The 20,704-nt window shown below is 40.4% G+C and overlaps 1 protein-coding gene across 2 annotated transcripts in view; it reads left to right on the top strand.

Moving 5' to 3' along the window:
* gabrr2a (gamma-aminobutyric acid type A receptor subunit rho2a) overlaps positions 1 to 20,704 on the top strand; it is a 40,646-nt gene that overhangs the window by 4,596 nt on the left and 15,346 nt on the right. For both annotated transcript variants that reach the window (XM_071520592.1, XM_071520591.1), the window contains exon 3: positions 18,270 to 18,337. In XM_071520592.1, the coding sequence (XP_071376693.1) occupies positions 18,270 to 18,337 (68 nt within the window). The remainder of the gene's footprint in view (positions 1 to 18,269; positions 18,338 to 20,704) is intronic.

Here is a 20,704-nt window from a genome sequence, read left to right as displayed (position 1 = left end):
TCCTTAACTTAGTATTAAAACACCTGGAAGGCACTAAGACCCATGCTAGGTTGCTTTTTATTGACTTCTCTTCTGCCTTTAATTGTATTCAACCCCATATTCTTGCACAAAGGCTCATATGTAATTTTGATTTTGATTTTAATATTGTTGGCTGGCTTGTGGACTTCTTAACTGAACGTTCTCAGAGGGTGAGAGTAAACGGGGCCCTCTCTGGTGCTCTTAAATCTTCTACTGGTTCGCCACAAGGGTGTGTCCTCTCACCCCTGTTATTTGTGTTGTACACCAATGACTGTGTGAGCCACCATGAGTCCAGATATGTTATTAAATTTGCAAATAATTCTGTCGTACTGAGCCTTCTAAAGGATGGTGAGACCTGCCATGGCCCAATTGAGTTTACACACTGGTGTAACTAATCTTTTCTTCAACTCAATGTGTCTAAGACCAAAGAAATGGCCGTTGATTTTCACAGGGGAGTTGCTGCCCCCCCACCTACTCTTATTAATGGTGAGCAGGTAAAGGTGGTAAAGCAGTATAAATACAATACAATTTTGGATGATGATTCATGCTTTGAGCCTAATGTGAAGGCAATTGTAAATGAAGGTTATCAACGTTTATTCTTTTTGAGGAAGCTCTGAAATTTTAACGTGGAGAAGTCTCTTATGAAAATGTTCTATTCATCCTGCATTGAGTCTGTTCTTACTTTTGCTCTCATCTGCTGGTTCAGTAATCTAAATCAGAGAGAAAAGAACCTGTTAAGAGGAATTGTGAGGTCGGCTCTAAAATCACTGGCACTGACCTCAATGATCTTAGTTCTATCTATCAGAAGAGAGTTACTAAGAAAGCTCAGGATATTCTTCTCTATGTGATTATGTTTCTCTGATGTTGTTGATGTATTGCAACTGCTTGCTGTGAACCGAATTGCCCCATTGGGGACAATAAAGATTTCTACTACTACTATTTTTGCCTTTATTCAACAGATCAAAGTAGAGACAGACAGGAAAGACTGGGAGAGAGAGGGAAATGATGTGCGACAAAGGTCCTGGGCCAGATTCGAACCCAGGACGTTGCCTTTACATCAGTGGTTCTCAACGTGGGGTCCGGGGACCACCAGAGGTCCTTGAGGGGGGTTCCAGGGTGTCCCCAGCAAATGGATGAATTGTTAAACCTCACCATTATTTCATTTACAAGAAGTTAACACAAATAGAGAATGTAGAAGAATGACTGTTTTGTTATCTCTCTACCTACAATACAGATAGTCATGGAATTATGGACAAAATCATATCTAACAATAAAAGTATACTAAGATTTGGGTCCAGGAGACAAAATCTTATCAAATGGGGGTCCGTGGCCCTTATGTGGACTAAATAAGGGGTCCTTGATAGGAAAAGGGTTGAAAATCACTGCTTTACATGGTACGCATCTTAGACCATTGAGCCACCAGAACGTCCCAAAATAAAGGCTTTTTACATTTTTGCTTGAAGAGTGCCTTCCTTTTTCATTCGGCAGCAACCCCAAACCAAAGAACGGCTTCAACAAATGTCTCGACACACAGGCACCCAATAAAAGTACCTCTATCCTCTCTTCCTTGGATGTCCTGCAGACCTGGCTTGCGGGTGTAGTGCGCTCATAACGCCTATTTCAAATGATCCTTGCCAAAGTTAAGTGCTGCAGGTCTTTCATCAGACAGAGGGGAGTGAGAGTGGCTAACGTGTGGAGTGTATTATTGCTCTTAATCCTCGGTAAGATAGCACATTAAGCTCGTGGCTAATCCACGCAGAAGGGAAAGGGAGAGAATGCCCATCGGCCAGATCATCTGATGTATGGAGCGAGCGCTGTTATGATCTGTTGACTGTATACCGAAAGCGACAGTGTGCTTTTCAGAAAATGCGCTGGCTTAGCAGTGTTGCGGATTTACCGGAGGTCACAAAGTCAGAGGTGGGGTTGTTTCACGCAGCCTATTACTTTAATACAGCCTCCACCCAGCCCTTAAAGGCACACCGCTGAATTCAATGAAAGTAGGTATATGAACGGTCTTAGTCGGGGCTGAGAGGAATCCAATAAAGGAGAAAGCATAAAACCCACACAATGTAGTGGACTTTTCTGCTGAATGCTTCCTCTTGGTCTACCTCAGACCGAATTTACGCATTGTAGATGTGAGCCAAGGGACAGTGGAGCGTGTCATATTAGAAATAATTGGCAGTAAACTTGACAAAAATTCCAGAGAGATAAAACAGGATAAACCTGCCACAGAAAGCTTAAGGGTATTTTTTTTTTTTTTTTACCGTTATCTATCCAAGGAAAGTTGACAGAGTTCCATGCTGCTCTCCAGTGACACGTTGCTTCATATTCATACAGCTCCACACAATCATGGTGGGAGCAGTAGAACCACAGTCTTCCACTGTTGGCCACTGGGAGCTGTCCAGTACAACCTGTTGGCCACTGAGTAGTTTTTAATTTGAGATTGATGTGCAGAGCTGTCAAAGGCAAAACTGCATGTCCACTAAAAGGTTTTATAGGCCATACATTTATATTGTTTGCAAACATAAACAAGTCAAATACTTAAAAACTCTTTGAAGGTATACATATCCATGCTTGATATACTTGAGAACAATCCTGGAGAGGTGTTGCCAAGGTGTAGTTTGTTAGTACGCAAAGGCTGCAATTACAGGAAAGCCATGTAATGTGGGCTTAAGAGGCTCAAGAGAGGAATTTTTAGATTTCATTGTTCAGGGGTCATTGATTCCTCTGCATTACCGAAATGGACAGAATGCTATGACCATTTTTACATTGAGTTTAGAGGCTCTTAAAAACAGATTGTAAATTAAGCCATTGAATATCAGCCCCCGCAAGTCTTAAAAAAAAAACGTGGCATGATATCCACCGAACGCATCAGGGCTGTGACTGTTGCTGCCATTAGTTTGATGTTGGGACTGTGGAGATTCAATTACTAGATTGTATCAAGCTCGCTACATCAAAGGGAAGACTGAAATAATCCATTGACTTTGGCTCACTGCTGCTTTATCATTTCGAACCAAATGAAATGCTGTAGCTCTCGACTGTGTACATAGTGAAATGTTATTTTGTATTGGCAGGAGATGTGGCTGCAGCTTTTGAAATGTCATGATCAGCAGTAGCTTGTTGCTGGCTTTATCCCCGAGCACCAAAGTGGCATGCTATCCCCTGTGAGTGTGTGTCATCTGGGACGGAGCGCTAGCTCAGGGGTACGTTAGAGTAATCATCGCAGTTTTTGTTTCTTTTTTTATAGCTAAAGCTTTAAGCAGTGCTCACTGATGGATGGGATAGTAGCAGCCAGCTGCCATCTGGAGATGCCGGCTTAATTTGTGGTGGCTGGAGTAGCTCTAGCGGCTAGCTTAGCCCAGTGTAATTTTGCTTGCCTGTCGCCGTTATCTTAGCCTAGCCTAGCCTAGCTTCGCTCAGCCGCATGGCAAGCCCCCCTCCAGCACTGATGACCAGATTAAGCTGGCAGAGGTAGCTGCTGCTTACAGCTTAGATTAGCACGGGCACCAATCTGTTACGCCACCAGACAGCTGTTACTCCGCAAATGACACTTTGTCCCAACTGGAGAACAGAGAGACAAATGAGAAGAGGTCCAACACTGACTGTAAAAGTGCATTCAATCACCAGTGTTGGGGAAGCTACATTTAACGTCTATATTTACAAGCTACCAGTTACTTCACATTATTAGACTCTGAATACGGTGACCAGATGTCCCAGTTTGTCCGGGATTGTCCTGGTTTCAAGATGGGTGTCCTGAGTCCTGACAAATTGTCCCGGTTTTCACCACAATTAAAATAATAATAATAATAGTATTATACTTGTTTTCAGCGCTTACATAGACGTTTATCCTGTCCCGCTCATTATTACCTAACCCAATCAAAAAACATAAACAATGCAACCAACAATGCACATTTTTGGAGACAAAACATCATTTTTGGTTTGCTGAGGCTCTGTCCATGGTGTTGAAAGGTGCAGTCACTAGGTGTGCTAAGCGCTGAAATAATTGTCTCCCATCCTGATGAAAACGCCTATGGTGCGTGCATAAGCGCATACATGTGTGCGTGCATGAACGTGTGGGACACTTAAGGGTCCCGGTTTGAGGGTTTGAAAATGTGGTCACCCTAACTCTGAACTACGGCAAAACTACCTTTAGCCTGTTCTTTCCTACCGCCCCCGCCGCTGGCTCCATCATTACAAACGCAGGTTGCACGGCCAAGCTTTGTTCAAACCCACAGAACTTTATTTTAAATTCTAGTCGAGATAACAAGTTTTCCAAAGACACCAAATATTTCATGCTACATACAGGGAAATGTGTATATAATGATGCACAAATATCTATGGTGCATATCAAATGGTGCAGCCATAAAAACACGGCGTCTTGTATTTGAATATTTCATTCAATATAAGCAGCTAGAGCTTCCAGAAAGCGGAACGAGCAGATACAGAATATGGATGTGCATAAGATGTGCTGTTGTTGTATAGTTTTTTTCTAACTTTGAAGCTACTTAAGGAGAAATTTAAGGGTAAAGTCAGCTAAAGTCAGGGTACAGGGGGTTAAGAGAAATATAGTTTTGTTAGCTGAAGTAACACAGGGTGAGAAAATCACACCTGCCACCTGCCAAATGCGGGTGATTTTGAGCTGTGGCTGTTCAAACGCCTTTTTTTCCCCTTCCCATGACCACTCCCGGGCACCGCACTTACAACACAGTTTTCAAATCATTTTGACGTGAAATCTTGTTACCAAGGAGAACATTAAATAGGGCAGCCTCACCGCCCACTATACGTCAGTTTAGCTTGTCTACCCTGAGGGTGATAACACTGTCAAACTGGAAGCAGAATGTGGCATCAGTGTTGTTGGAGTGAAGAGGCCAGCAGACACACATAATATGAGAGGTGGTGGGTTGCAGCAAGTGAAGGAAAAGACATCGGTATCTGGTTAAAAAAAAAAAAAAAATGTAAAAAGTAAGGAGTGGCTGGCAGAATTTTGGAATCTACCACAGTGGCTAATAGACCAAAAAGTTAATCTCCCACCCAGAAGTGACATAGATAAAGTAGTTCAAACTCCTTTGTAAAAAATTATCATATCTACATAATCTCATGACTGCATACAAGCGAAAGCTAGCATCAGGTGCAAACAACAAAAGGGGGTGTTAGAGCAGTGGTTCTCAACGTGGGGTCCGGGGACCACCAGGGGTGCTTGAGGGGGTTCCAGGGGGTCCCCAGTAAATTGATGAATTTTTAAACTTCACCATTATTTCATTTACAAGAAGTTAACACAATTAGAGAATGTGGAAGATTGACTGTTTTGATCATAGTTTCACTGTTATCTCTCGACCTACAATACAGATAGTCATGGGATTCTGGACAAAATCATATTAAACAATAAAAATAGTCTCAGATGTGGGTTTGAGAGACAGAATCTCATTAAATGGGGGTCCGTGGCCCTAATGTGGACTAAATTAGGGGTCCTTGATATGAAAAAGGTTGAGAATCACTGTCAGACAGGACAGGAATTGTACTGGAAAAAAAGAAAGGAAATATTAAACCCACTATAATACACCCTGGTTAAGGCATGGGCCGTAGTTATACTTTCATGTCTTAATGCCTCTCCAACTAAAGGCTTTTTAACTTTCAAACTCACTTAAGTGCCTGGACTTGGATTTTGTTATGCCACAAGAACACAATTGTGGTCGTATTTCCTTTCTTTCTTTTTCAGTGCATAGTGTTTTGGAATGAAACCCTTCCCTATTGTGTCTCATGGATTTAGCATGCTTGGCACTGAGGAAGCAACGGCATTGCCCCCCGGCAGCCAACACAACAGTAATAGCACTCAAGAAAAGCATGCCTGCAGTATTGACCAACTACTCCACAGTAGTCAAGTGAAGTGAGCTGTTGAATCCTCAGCTCTACACATAACTACTCAATTTACACTCCTTGTCTTGATTGATCAAGCCAACAAGAGGCTTGTTCTTTGACAACAATTGAAATTCCTCCCATCACATGAAAAGTTGTTCAGTGAAATTCCAGTCGGATCCAGTCTGTGATCTGTCAGAAACCTGTGCTGTTTTCAGATGATTCATTCAATTTCACAGAGACTGTGAGGACCAAATGTGAAAATGAATCTCAAGTGGCCATATTGGCTAGGTCACTTGCTTTTACGGTACTTGACATGCTGCATAATTCCTGAGATTTAGGCAATTTAATGAGCAGATTAAACTGGCAGAGCTCACAATTTTATTTCATAACGGTTGACTTTAAACAGTAATAACTCTTCTGGATAGCACCAGAGGAGACTAGAGGCATAGAATAAAACCCACAATATAAATACTGATTATAGAATTACAGGAATAGCATCCATGTTAAGAATTCCTATATATATTATTCCTATGATCTAGGACAGTTCAATCATTTCTTATGAACGGGAAGAATTCTCTCCCAGAGCCAGGAAACATTGAGCTAAGACTTGTGATGCCATCAGGTATGAAGCTGCTTAGCGTTGTTAGTTTTATGTCAGTAAAGACTGTTGCCTCAGTCTTTATACCTGATAACATCATGAGTCTACATAATCGCAGTAGTATGCAGCAGTGACAGAGACAACGTTCCCAAAGAAATCCACTGGAGGCAGAACTTTTCTAAAAACATACAACTGCACCCTCAAAAACACTCTCTATTAAAGTTGACAGTGGTTTACACTCTAAAGATCTGCATTGGCAGTGCTGGCATATCATATTTGAGTTAAAACAAAGCAACTAAATTATATCATTAACTGTGTGCAAGGCGTAATTAGTCAGCATTGTGTTTTACTTTAATAATAATAATAATTAGATTTACATAGCGCCTTTCAAGAAACCCAAGGACAAATTACAAGAACAGAAAATAATAATAGCAATAATTGCCAGGGATGAGAGAGTTGACTAGAGGCCATAGGCCAGGTGGGTTTTCAGGATTTTTTTTAAAAGTGTCCAAAGATGGAGCGTTGCGGATCTCTGCCGGAAGAGAGTTCCAGAAGGTGGGGGCTGCCACACTGAAGGCTCTGTCCCCAAAAGATCGCAGGCTGGTGTGGGGGGTGGAGAGCAGACCCGTGTCTGAGGACCGCAGATTCCAGGACGGGGTATAGGGATGGAGGAGGTCAGATAGGTACTGGGGGGGCATGGAGGGATTTTTAGGTGAGGAGGAGGATTTTGTAGGAGATGCGGGACTTGACCGGGAGCCAGTGAAGGTGAATGAGGGTGGGGGTGATGTGCTGCCAGGGCTCGGTGCGGGTGAGAACCCTGGCAGCTGAGTTCTGCACATACCGGAGCCTGTCCAGCTCTTTGAACCAGAGTTAAGGTCAGCCTGGGATATTTGGGGCAAACTGAAGCGAGGTCAGAACATGGGGGAGGGGGGTGTAGACTGTGGACTAATCAGCACTGGGGGGGGTTGGATACTGATTGGGTATCTGTATTGATTTCACACCAAGAGCTGGATGGGTCCAGGACTAAATGAATTTACCAATCAAAAGTCTATGTCGGTGTTCGCACGCAATGAGAGAGTACTTCCTGTTAGCTCCGCAGTTTTACTTTTAAAAACATCTATAAACAAGTTTAAATCTAATCAGTGCGCAATTTCATTAATCATTTCATAGTCATAACACAATCTGTGACCTAATTGGTCGATTTTAAACAAGTGTGAAACCTAAACCAACAAAGAATGCAGTGTCGGAAGGAGGCCTGGGGGAAGCGCCGAGCTCGCCTAGCAGGGACTCCCGGGAAGAAAGCAGCGTCCCGGCCGACATGGTGCTCGCCGCCATCGAGACACTTCGCGGAGAGATGGCCCAAAACGAGAAAGACATTTGTGCTACGCTCGAGGCTCGGATTGGGGCGGTTACAGCTGATCTGAAAAATGAAATCTCCGTTATGAAGAAGGACACACAGACAGCGATAGCGGCAGTCAACGCTACAACTCTAGCACATGGCGCAACCGTTGCAGAAGTGGAAAGGGCGGCAACCCAGCGTTCTGGAGACATCTCCCAGTTGCAATCCGAGGTGGCTCGCCTGACAGCTGAAACGGCTACACGGTCAGACAAGTGTGAGGACTTGGAGGGGCGATCGCGGAGGAACAACGTCCGCATAATAAGGGTTCCAGAGGGTAAGGCCCGAGACCCAGGGACTTTGTTGCTCAGCTACCTACCGATGTGCTATCCCTGGAACAGAAGCCGCTCATCGACCGTTGTCACCGGTCCCTCCGACAGCGTCCCGCTGATGAGGAGCCGCCTCGCCCGTTTGTCGTGAGGCTCCATTATTATCACGGCGTGGAGGACATCCTACGAAAAAGTTGCTGATCTGAAGAATCTAAAATACCAGGGCCGGCGGATCCATCTCTACGGTTTTGATACCGAGTAATGTTTAGTGTTTAGTGTGTCGGGAATATGCCAGTGACATTTTCTTTTTCTCTATGTGATTACACAGTCTGAATATTATCTTGTGTTCTGATGTTAACGTTTCTGAATATGTTAATAAAGCTGGCCCATTTGCTTCAGCTGTCCCAGGTTGTTGGGGATGCTGCCCTTTGTTTTCAATGTGAACCCCGCCTTCAGACGTGATGCACAGTGGTCATGTGAGCCAACTTCCAAGGCACTGCCCATCCATCATAGTATTAGACATACTAATTATTACTAATGACTTACACATTTGACCTACACTTAATTCCATGGTTCCGACATGCTGTGCATTGTAGGGATGCCCCGATAACGTTTTTTGCTGCCGATCGCCCATCGCCCATCGTCTATGAGCCATATCTGCCAATACTGATCGGCCATACCGATAGTTTTTTTGTTTTGCTATAGCAGCTGGTATAGCAGTATTATAGGTCTAACAGTTTCCATTTTACATACATTTCATCCATCAAATTGAGTCCTGGTTAAAAAGTATCCACATTACTTTTTTCTACTCATTTCTTTTTTTCTACCTCAATATTTACTTGATCATTATGTAAACAAAACCATGTGCGTTCTAGGTAGCGCAACATGATTTAGTGAGATAACCGAAGCACAAGACTCAGACTGTTGCCACTCGTCTGTGTTGTGGAGTCGAGTTAAATAAATGGAGACACCCTCCGAAGATATATATCCGTTTCAGTCTTTGTTTTTGTATAAGTGAATGTTCTTAAGAGAGAGAGAAATTAGACTTTTCAGTTGCCTCTCCGCTGTTAGGGTCTCGACCGTCGTCCAGTTCAGCTCCGGACAGCCTGCAGAGTGCAGACTATTATGTAAACAAACGCACATGGCATGAGATGAATTGATGCATTAAATAAGCAGAGAATTAAATGAGGGGAAGTAGCGGGTGTGACGCACTGTGACGTTACTGGTTGTCCATGAAGATTTGTGTTTTTAATTAACACCCACACCGCCGACATGCTTTGAGGTGAGTTAGCATGTGACAATGACACCAACTCCGCTGAGAAATGGCTCACGTGTTTTGTGTCATCGATCGGTTTTTGCAATCGCCGACTATAAAGCATTATCGGAATTCTCCGATCTTATATTTATACTGAATATCGGCCGATTCCGATTGCTGGCCGATCGATTGCGGCATCCCTAGTGCGTTGCGTCTGAGAGGATTTTTGTTAGTGCACTGAAGGGTGTATTGCCCTTACATCATATGTTTACTTGTTTTCTATACTTCTACAGTTAAACTGCAGAGTTATTGGTGCTGTTGTAGAGAACTACAGTTAACAGAGTTAATAGTAGTTTTCTCAGGCAGGTGTTAAGCTATGTGCACCGAGGCTGCAAGAATGTCTTACCTGCTGTCTCCATCGTTTGGGGATGGGGACTTGGGTATGGGGGGTGGGGGTCGGTTGGTGGTGGTCTTGTTGTTATTGTTGTTGTTTTTTGTTTTCTCTTTCTCTCTCTCTTTTTCTCTTCCTTTGGCAATTTCTTGGACTGCTTCACTCTTCAGTTCACACAGTTTAGTTGGCTGATAATGATGTGAGTCCCGATAGGCCTAATCCCACAAAGTTTTTATCTTGGAATGTAAAAGCAATGAACAGCCCTGTCAAGCGGTCAAGAGTCTTCTCCCATCTGAAAAAGCTAAAAGCAGATGTGTTTTTTTTTTACAATAGACCCACTTAGCATTAAAGACCACCCAAGACTACAGAATCCCCACTTTGGTCAGGTTTTCCATTCAGGTTTTGATTCCAAAGCCAGAGCTGTCGCAATTTTAATTGGTAAGAAAATACATTTTGCTACCTCTAATGTTATTTCTGACAAAAATGGGAGATATTTAATTATTACTGGTACCCTTTGGCATACTCCTGTCGTACTGGTAAATGTATGTGCTCCTAATTTTGATGATGTTGCATTTGCCAACAGTTTATTAAGTAAGATTCCCTGTCTTAACACGCACCGTCTGATATTTGGAGGGGATTTAAATTGTGTTATTTTAGAGTGGCCTTTTACTGTGACCAGCCCAAGGCACACCTGTGCAATAATCATGCTGTTTAATCAACATCTTGATATGCCACACCTGTCAGGTGGATGGATTATCTTGGCAAAGGAGAAGTGCTCACTAACACGGATTTAAACAAATTTGTGAACACAATTTGAGAGAAATAAGCCTTTTCTGTGCATAGAAAAAGTCTTAGATCTTTTATTTCAACTCATGAAAAATGGGAGCAAAAACAAAAGTGTTGCGTTTATATTTTTGTTCAGTATACAGTCATTTGGGGAGGAAAGGTTCCCAGGGTCAGTAGATCCTTACTTGAGAGATGCAAATTAAGTGGAGGACTTGCACTACCTAACTTTTTATATTACTACTGGTCAGCAAATATAAATTGCCGTTCTGGCTGCGTGCTCCAGACGCCCCATGGTGCCACCTAGAGGCTCAATCTCTCACTTCGACTTCGCTCCCTGCTTTACACTGCTCCTCTCTCCAAACACGCCCCTTGCGCTTTACTAGTAATCCTATAGTTCTCTCTACACTGAAGATTTGGTACCAATTTCGCAGGCACTTTAAATTTTTCTCTGCATCTCTTCAGGGTCCTATTGTTAGAAATCACCTATTTCCTCCCTCTCTGATAGATGATGCGTTCTCTGTCTGGAAAAGGAAAGGTATAAAGAAATTCCACTTTTGCTAGCTTCCCCATCCTGGCCTCTAAATTCTCCTTACCTCCGTCTCATGTCTTCCGTTATTTTCAAATGAGGCATTGTGTCTCCTCCCATTTTCCTGAATTTCCTGCTCTACCTCCCAAGCAACCTTGGGATAATTTATTAACTTTACTGCCTCGAAAGAGGGCAGCCATTTCTCCAATCTATTCATCTATTATGTCGCTGGATACACATTCCACGAACAAAACTAAAGCTGCTTGGGAACAAGAAATTGGGGTTGAACTCACTGAGGAGTGGTGGGATGAGGCAATTGACAGGGTACGAACCACCACCTCTTGTGCTCGTCTTGGGCTCATACAATTCAAAGTTTTACATAGATTACATTTTTCCAAATCCAGGTTGTCTGAAATATATCCAAATGTAAATGATAAATGTGATAGATGTCATGCTTCCCCCTGTGACCTTAGTCATATGTTTGCTCATTGCCCTAAATGACAAATTTATTGGCATTGCATCTTTAAAACTTTATCTGATGTTCTTGAACTTAATCTGCAACCATGCCCCTTAATAGCCATCTTCGGTGTCCCCAAAGTCTTGTCCTCATTAAATCCTAAACGAGCAGACATTGTTGCTTTCACAACTTTGGTAGCTCGTCGCAGAATTCTTCTTCAGTGGAAGTCTGCACAGCCCCCCTCCATTTCTACTTGGCTTAAGGATGTAATGTTCTTTCTTAAGCTTGAGAAAATTAAGTATTCTCTGAGGGGTTCAAATGATAAATTTGTTACAAAGTGGCAACCATTTATATCATTCTTTAATGCTCTGCAGAGGCGTCCTTCTGATGAGGAGCTGTAACTTTATGATTATAGGTACTGAGTCACTTCATCGCCACTGACCTTACATTAACAGTATGCAGTCCAGGCAATTTGCAAGTTTTATTTCATACCATCCTATTTAGTTTGTGCCAGTCTACGTGTATGTTATGTTACTCGGGCAATTAGTTGTGGGTCTGTGTATCAGTGTATGAGTGTATGATGACTGTTTTGTAATATGTTGAATTTCATGCATACGTGTACACTCAGGGCTCACTTTGCCCATTACCTCTATTAAGAAATGGCATGTTAAACACGTGTTATCTTTATTATTTATTATTTTTGTATTCATTTATCTATGTATTTATTTATTATTCTCTTATGTATTTTTATTTATGTATTTATTTTTTTATCGTTTTACTATCTGATGGGGGGGGGGGGGGTACTGATGTTTGAAATATTGTGTAACTACTGTGATGACTATTTTGCCAAATTTGAAATTTGAATAAAAATATATTTGAAAAAAAAAAAAGTCTACATGTTGAATGTCCAAAACAATTGACCTGTCCAACAGGGCCGGTCTACCCTCCATCATTTTTCTCTATCTTTCAGCACAGCTTGATATGATCCCATGCATTCACAGATACATGGCAATGACATGCAAATTAGCAGGCCGAGCCACCAGGATGTCCCCGCCCTATTCATTTGTTGTAATTATAGTCGTGTCACAAGATGTAACTATGGAATTTGGTGGGAGTGTTTTCAGCATGTTTGAGCCAAAATCCCACTTACCCAGACCATTCATTTTCTTGAGTTTTCATCCACTGGCACAAACAAAAATTGGAAATTACAGCCGTGTCAGCAAGCACTTAAGCTGTAATTACTCTCAGCGAGGAGCTAATAGGCGTACATGTCAGTTATGAGAACGACTTTGATATCTAATCTCAGACAAGACACTTTGATCGATGGAAACTCAAAGAACAAAAAATGAACATGCGCTCCATTAAGTGGAGCTGCATCAAAGGCCTCTGAAACAATGTTAACCTATCCATTTGAACATGATTTCACAGTTCCACAGAGAAAGACCATTTATGATATATATGTATATTTATGATAAATAGAGCATGTACTGTATATAATATATATGCTTTTTTATATATATATATATATATATATATATATATATATATGTATATACGCATTGAAAACAAACAAAGCAATAAAAATAGAATAGACTAGAAACAGCTGCATATAAACATATGCAGGCGACAATTCTAACATGTTATGCAGACTGTATGGATGGGAAATATGGTGAAGTATGGATTACTGACAGCTGTTACTTACAATTAGTTACTTAGAGTTACTTACAGTTGTTACTTATAGTACAGTTGTTACAGTTACAGTTATTTAGAATTACAGTTGTTGCAGTTACAGTTAGTCATTTACAGCTGTTACTTACAGTTGTTGCACAGAATTACAGTTGTTACAGGCACAGTTGTTAGTTATTTACAGCTGTTGCTTACAGTTGTTGCGTAGAATTACAGTTGTTACAGTTACAGCTGTTAGTTATTTACAACTGTTACAGCTACAGTTATTAGTTATTCAGAGTTACCGTTGTTACAGTTACTGACAGTTACGGCTACAGTTGTTACTTAGTTGTTACTTACAGTTACTTAGAGTTGTCACCTAGAGTTACTTACAGTTACTTACAGTTGTTACTTAAAGTAATGGTTACTCCCATTGTTACTGATAGTTGTTACTTCCAGTGTTACTTAGAGTTGTTACGTACTTACAGTCAGTTTCATTACTTACAGTTTCTTGCTGTTGCTTACAGTTGTTACCTCCATAGTTACTGACAGATATAGACCATTTATGCTATATGTGGCAAGAACAGTGATACACTTCATGCCATTGTTCCAGTAAGTGAAGAATAATCCCAAACACAGAGATCCCTCCACAGCCCCTCATCTCAATGGCTTTGGGGACCGGTGACTCTAATCTAGCATTTAGCGTCTCTGCTAATCTCTTTGGATTACAGACTGTATAGATAAGTGATGCAAAGTGGTTCAAATCGCCTGTAAATCTTCCCTCCAGTCTGGCATTATCTATGTACTGTGTGTTACTGTATGCTCCGGTAGGCTGACCGACTATATGTGAAAGGGTCATGTAATGCTGTTATCTTTAAGTAGAGGTCATAGGTGATGTCAAATATGGCAAAGAGACATGACTCCATCAAGAATTCGGTTACAGTAATGGAGAATGGGATATAGTAATGGAATAGTGGCACCCCCTGTAGGTAGATTTCATTTATTGCACAGCCTTTGGGCTTCACTATGCTTTGATTATAGTGTGTTGAAATTAATGGTATTCTGGAATAACTTCAGCCACTGATGGAATGGGCAGGTAGCAATGGGAAAGAGGAAATTCTATACACTTGCAGTATAAACTGAAAAGTAAAGCCGAAACGGGTTGGTTTTACTAAGAATTCTTTGTTCTCAGTACTGGATGCTGGAATTTCTTCTTTGCTATTAAAATACCCCGTGTACTAAACAGAATTCAGATATAGTAGCTGTTTTTGGGTCACTTATCCCACTTCCTGTGCACTTGTGATCCCTTGCCCCTACACTACACTGCTTAAGTAAGACTAGCGCCAATCCCTGGATTCCACAGAAGTTGCGTCACACTACTGATAAACTGGGCCAAACGCGAATGAGTTCAAAAACATGGAAATAAATGGGCATCATCAACTTGTTTCATTCAAATCCCATGTCCTGCTGTTAGGTCGAAACCTCAGTTTGTCGGAAAAAAACGCTCAGCAAGATTTTGAGGTGACAGCCTTGTCGAGGTAAAGCTTTGCCAAGCGCTGGGCTTTGAGACCAGCTCCTCTATTTCTCCTTGTAATGTAGGCATTTTTGGTCAATGCAACGCACTTTTAAGAGTCTCTGTCCCTTTCCTGTAGATGCTTAGGAACCATATCTATTTTTTTTTTAATCTGTGGAGAAAGTAGCAGGCGGACTGGAGACCTTGGTTGGAGATCTTTATTGAATTTATTAATTAAATGAATTGAAACTATCAATGCCATCCATTTATTTATCAGATAAAAAACTAAAATCTTAGCGGTACAATGAATAGATTTACCAAATATTTTGCATGTCAAAATGTCCCAGTGTAGTTCAAGTGATCAGTTCAATGTTTTGAGTGCAGCTATGGGAAGATGAAGCAGCAGCCATCTTCCAATCTGTCCTGAATAGCTGCGACTTTTCTTCAATATCTGATCTTTAACCGACCATGTAACCTCCATCACTGTCGAACACTTTTGTCTGAAAGTATGAATGTCTCTGGGATTCTGGATGGCTACAGCAGTAACAATCCAACAAGTCTTATCTACCTGTATTTCATATCTTTGTGTGAATTTTATTGGGATGTGGATGTGTTGGTGTTAGATTTTGCCACGGATCAATAGCTGTAGGTGTTGTAACAGTAAAACAGGATAATTGTATCAATTTTTGTTTTTTTATATACTAATGCTTGAATATTACCTCTTCTTTTTTTCTGTTATTTCTTCTATCTCACTATCTCAGTCTAACATAAAAATTAATAAGGGTGTAATATGATGACCTTCAACTACATGAAACGCTAATAATGACTATTTTTGCTTTTGTGGGTTCCACTATTATGCATTTCTTTACTTGTTGAGGTGGATTCTGATGGGTTTTATAGCTGCAATGAAAAAAATCATTAGCCATGCTTAACTATCGCAGCTATTCAGGTTTTATTTAAAGTTCCATCTGTTTTTAATTGTATCTCTGTTTGTTTGTTTGTTTATTTTTAGTTGTACCTGTTTATCTCTTGTATTACCTTTTATTCCTATTTTTTATTTTTTTTTAAATTCAGCACACACTTTTATGTAAAGTTTGATCTGTTTTTAATTTTCTCTCTGTTTGTGTGTTTTTAGTTGTACCTGTCTACCTCATATATTACATTTTATGCCTATTTTCTGTTATTGCTGCTTTTGCATTTTATTGTATGTAAAGCACTTTGTAAACATTGTTTTTAGAAAAGTGCTATACAAATAAAGTTATTATTATTATTATTGTTATTATAATATATTAATAGTATTATAATATACTAAATATATTTTGAAAATTCAGTAATGTGTTAAAATATGTGATCTCTTATTCATATGTCATTTCTACTTACATTATTTAAAAAATGTATCTGGAGGACAATTGAGATGCGTGATGGCTCTTTAGACTCAGTAGAATGTTTCCTATAAATTAGTGATGTCATTTAAGCCCCTCCCTCTTTCCCAATTCGCAGTTTTTTCCTCGTCCGTTGGTCCGTCCCAGAAATGTGAACAAAATTTGTGCTGCATTTCATCATCTACAGCCATTGATCCCAAAGTTGCATTTGCATGAGTGATGGCTTGTCAGACTCAGAGTGAGACAGAGTTCTGTGTTGATTAGATGTAATTTATGCTCCTGCCCTTTCCCTAATTGTCTGTTTTTTCTATTGCCCGTATCTATTGATCCCAAAGTCGCACTGACAAGAGTGACAAGAGTGATAGACTCAGGAGAGTTTTGATTTTCTATTTCTGTTGATCCCAAAGTTGCATTGACATGAGTGGTGGCTCGTCGGACTGTCATTTAAACTCCTCCCTGATTGACTTTTTTTCTGTTCATTTTTATTCATCCCAAATTCACATTGAGACATGTGATGCTCATTGAAGAGCTCCTCCCCCTTTCCTGATTGGCTGTTGTGTTTTGTTTTTTTTTGCCTTTATTTGGATAGTTGACAGTAGAGAGACAGGAACCATTAGGAGAGAGGGGGGGATTGACATGTGACACCAACCCACAGGAAACTCTCTCGAGTCCAGTTAGCCGTCACACATCTCAGTGTGGTTTCAGAATCTATTAAATCTATTAATTCAGAATCTATTGAAGTTATTGCTCTACCTCGTCCTCAGAAATGTAGTGGACATCAGCGGGTTTGGGAATTGATGTCCCTTATTAATGTTTTTCTAAACTAATTACAATGTAATTGTAATAATGAATTTTAAAAATTGACAAATGCCATAATCTTTTTTGAATGTTTAACTGGACTGAGCCTGTGGGTGTGTCTCTGCATGGTGTGGCACATGCCGTACCTTTCATCTTCCAGCATGAAAATAATGATGTAGAGACGTCGATAATGAGAACCAGGTTAGAGAAGGATTTTCAAGCTTTGACACAGTTGAAATGTAGATTGTGCAAAAGGGGCTACAACTCAATATCAGGAAGATATAGCCTAATATTTTGTACACTGAGTGTATAGTGAATAAACAGGTGGTCGCAGTCGAATTGCGGTCAAAGGGAACTAGTCTTGTTTTTTGCAGCTCAGGAGACTCTCCAAGATCAGTTCAATTTTATCCAGGAGAAATCTAGAGACTGTCATACATGCTTTTATTTCCTCTCATTTGGACTATTGCAACTCGCTCTACTCATGTCTGAGCCAAAAGAGTCTACATAAATTACAGCTTGTCCAAAATGCAGCCGCCAGACTCCTCACCAAAACCAAAAAAAGAGAGCACATTACTCCTATTTTAGCTTCTCTTCATTGGCTTCCGGTAAATTTTAGAACTGATTTGAAGATATTATTGATGACTTTTAAGGCCCGTTCTGGACTCGCACCCAAGTACATCTCAGATCTTCTGACACCATACGTGCCTGAGGTCCTCAGCCAAGGCTCTGCTAGCCATTCCACAATCTCGGCTGAGGACCAAGGGTGACCAGGCCTTTTCTGTTCGGGCCCCCACTCTCTGGAACACCCTCCCTGAGGAGATCAGACTGGCGAGCTCCTTATCCTCTTTTAAATCCCTCTTAAAGACATATTTTCATAAGTATGCTTCCTCAGGGCTTGTGGTCTGATTTCACTTTCACCTTTTAAGTCACTTCTTAAAACCTATTATTATACAAAGTCATTCTCTCGTTCCTTATTTTATTGATTATTTGAATTCTTTTACAATGTTTTATTTTACTTATTATACTCTTCCTCATATGTAGCTCTTTTGCTCGTATATTTCCTTCCCAATGTTGTATAACCTTTAAACTGTTTTAAAATTGTTTTTACTATTGTTGTCCACCATTTTTATTTTGTCTTGTGAAGCACTTTGTAACTTTGTTTTGAAAGGTGCTATATAAATAAAGTTTATTATTATTATTATGATTATTATTATTATTATTACTCGTCCAAAACGGCCAATACAGTTGCCCTGTTGGAAAAATTCTTAAGTTTCCTTGTCGACCAACTGGGTTACACTATCTGCTGCTATATGGTGTAGTTTCAACTCCTTTTGTTCTTAATGTGCTTTTCTTTTCCAGGCCCAGCAATCCCTGTTGGAGTGGATGTACAGGTGGAGAGCTTGGACAGCATCTCTGAAGTTGATATGGTGAGTAAACTTCTCTCTCTTCACGCCTGCCTGCTGAACTGTGAGAGAATACTCCAGATGATGCGTAAGATAAAGAGAAGGTGAAACTTGACTGATTCCTGTGGGGAAATGAGGTCGTTAGACGCAATATAAGTTTAATAATAGAATATAAAATAAACATTTAAAATGCTAAAAAATAGAATATAAACAATTGTTGGGTTATATAAACATATGCAGCCTCAACACATTTGAGTGGCTAATAAAACACTTTGAGAGGGAAGTACTGGAAAGAGCATGGATTACTAACTTCTATGGAATAAGCAGTTCCACCAGGATTTCGCTGAATTTTGTTTTGTGTGTGTGTGTGTGTGTGTGTGTGTGTGTGTGTAATTATTGCCTCCCAAAATATTTGAATTTGCAGAGGCTTTAGCAAAAAATTGCAATGCAATTAGTGAAAGTAGGAGTAACATAATGACAGTATGCAAACAAAAGGCTAACCTTTTAACTAACCAACAGTCTCATTTCATTACCATCTTTACTCAATGACAGTGGAATGAATTCAACACTCTTTGATCCTTCAGTGCTTGCTAAGGGTTTATAGGCTGCAGCCTCTGTCACAGTGCTTTGCGGTTTGAGCTAGTCTTTGTTTGTGCTTAGCGGTAGAGGAATGACAGCCGATTGTTGTCTTTCGTTTGTGCTCCATCACGACATTGCATGGGGTACAAAATGATTTGCCACTACTTTCATGCATTTTTCTTTGGCTGTTATTTTTGTTGGTAAATGGGAACGGTTCACTTTATTCATCCCCGCAGTGCCACTGTTGTCACAAAGTGGAATGTGTCCGCAAGACTGTCTGTTGATGTATGATTTGATTGGACCACGGCTAACTATCTGTGGCTCTGAATTGGACCATTTTATGCGGGAAAGTGCAGTGATTAGATGAATTTGTAAGCATTCTTCCGATCATTTGACCATTTTCTATGGAAATATTATGGGGATCAGACAAAATTGCAAGCTCTCACAAATATTATGATTGGTTGAATTTGTGTTAATTCTTGTGATTGCAAGATTCGGGTTGATTTATTCTGACCAAATGTGAGCGGTGCGAGAGGCTCTGACTGCATCTATGTAGCGATCTGCAGCTACAAAGTTTTGAAAAGGCAAATCATGTATTTTTTTTTACTTACTTTTTATTGCCTTTCATAATGTTCATTGTTTTGATGAGTTACCACAGCTAGCTAGAACGCACTAATTAGGTCGCATCAATGGAAAATAAACAGACAATACAATAAAATGACTTCAGAGTTTATCATCAAACCCAGCTGTGGATGCAATTTTTCTCTAAGCATCGTTTATTCCTCTAGTCTTTCAAATAAGAAATTTTGAATGGCTGTTATCAACGTCTCATTATTTTTGCAGTTGCCAGGCGGAGCTATTGTTCACAAAACAAAATCACCTTGGTAGGCACCTGAGGACTTGCTGAAATGTGATTGGCTGTTGACAGCTGATGACTGTGAAAAGTTCTGCTGTGGCCACATTTTCTGGGCCAAACTTGTTGACTCAAGCTCTACAGGAAATGAATGGACTTCTGGTGACTTGTTCTTACTTACAGTTGTTACTTACTTATTTAAAGGAACAGTTCACCCAAAAATGAAAATTCTGTCATCATCTACTCACCCTCATGCCAAATGAAACACAGGTGAAATTTGTTAGTCCATATAACACACAGGGAGGTTGTCAGCACAACTTGGTAGCAGCCTTCTCCAAAACAACTGAAGTCAATGGGGACCTGTTCTTTAGAGCTCCAAAACAAAAACAGCCAAACAATCACACTGTGAATAGAAATTTTTGGAACTCTGAAGAACAGGTCCCCACTGACTTCAGTTGTTTTGGAGAAGGCTGCTATGGAGTTGTGCTGCAGCCTCCCTGTGTGTTATATGGACAAACTTCACCTGTGTTTCAACTGGCATGAGGGGGAGGAGATGATGACAGAATTTTCATTTTCATTTTTGGGTGAACTATTCCTTTAATCACTTGAGTTCTTCACATGTTGGTATGTTGTTTTGTTAGCTTTTGGTGATTTGTGGCATGCTGACATTTTTTACTCGTAGCATTATCGCTCTTAGTTACATACAGTATATATATACTGTATATATACAGATTATGTTGAATCGCTGTACCTTCCACTTATGTCATGTACCTAAGTGACAGTGTTTTCATATTTTCTGGACTAAATCCTCTGTGATATAATGAAAACATGTGCCGTGGCCTTTATTTGCACCAGTGGACTGTTCGAGGATAATCTTGTGATCTTGGCCTCTGTATTGTGCTTCCTAGTGCTCAATGCTAAACCTCTGTGGACTCTATCTTCCAATAAATGCTAAACCT

The sequence above is a fragment of the Centroberyx affinis genome, unplaced genomic scaffold, assembly GCF_046629955.1.
Source record: "Centroberyx affinis isolate AG114_WGS23_722 - 3 ecotype Tasmania unplaced genomic scaffold, CSIRO-AGI_Caff_v1 ptg000812l_1, whole genome shotgun sequence".
Lineage (NCBI taxonomy): Eukaryota > Metazoa > Chordata > Actinopteri > Beryciformes > Berycidae > Centroberyx > Centroberyx affinis.
Note: the sequence above shows the minus strand (reverse complement) of the source record. Positions and strands in the feature narration are given on the sequence as shown.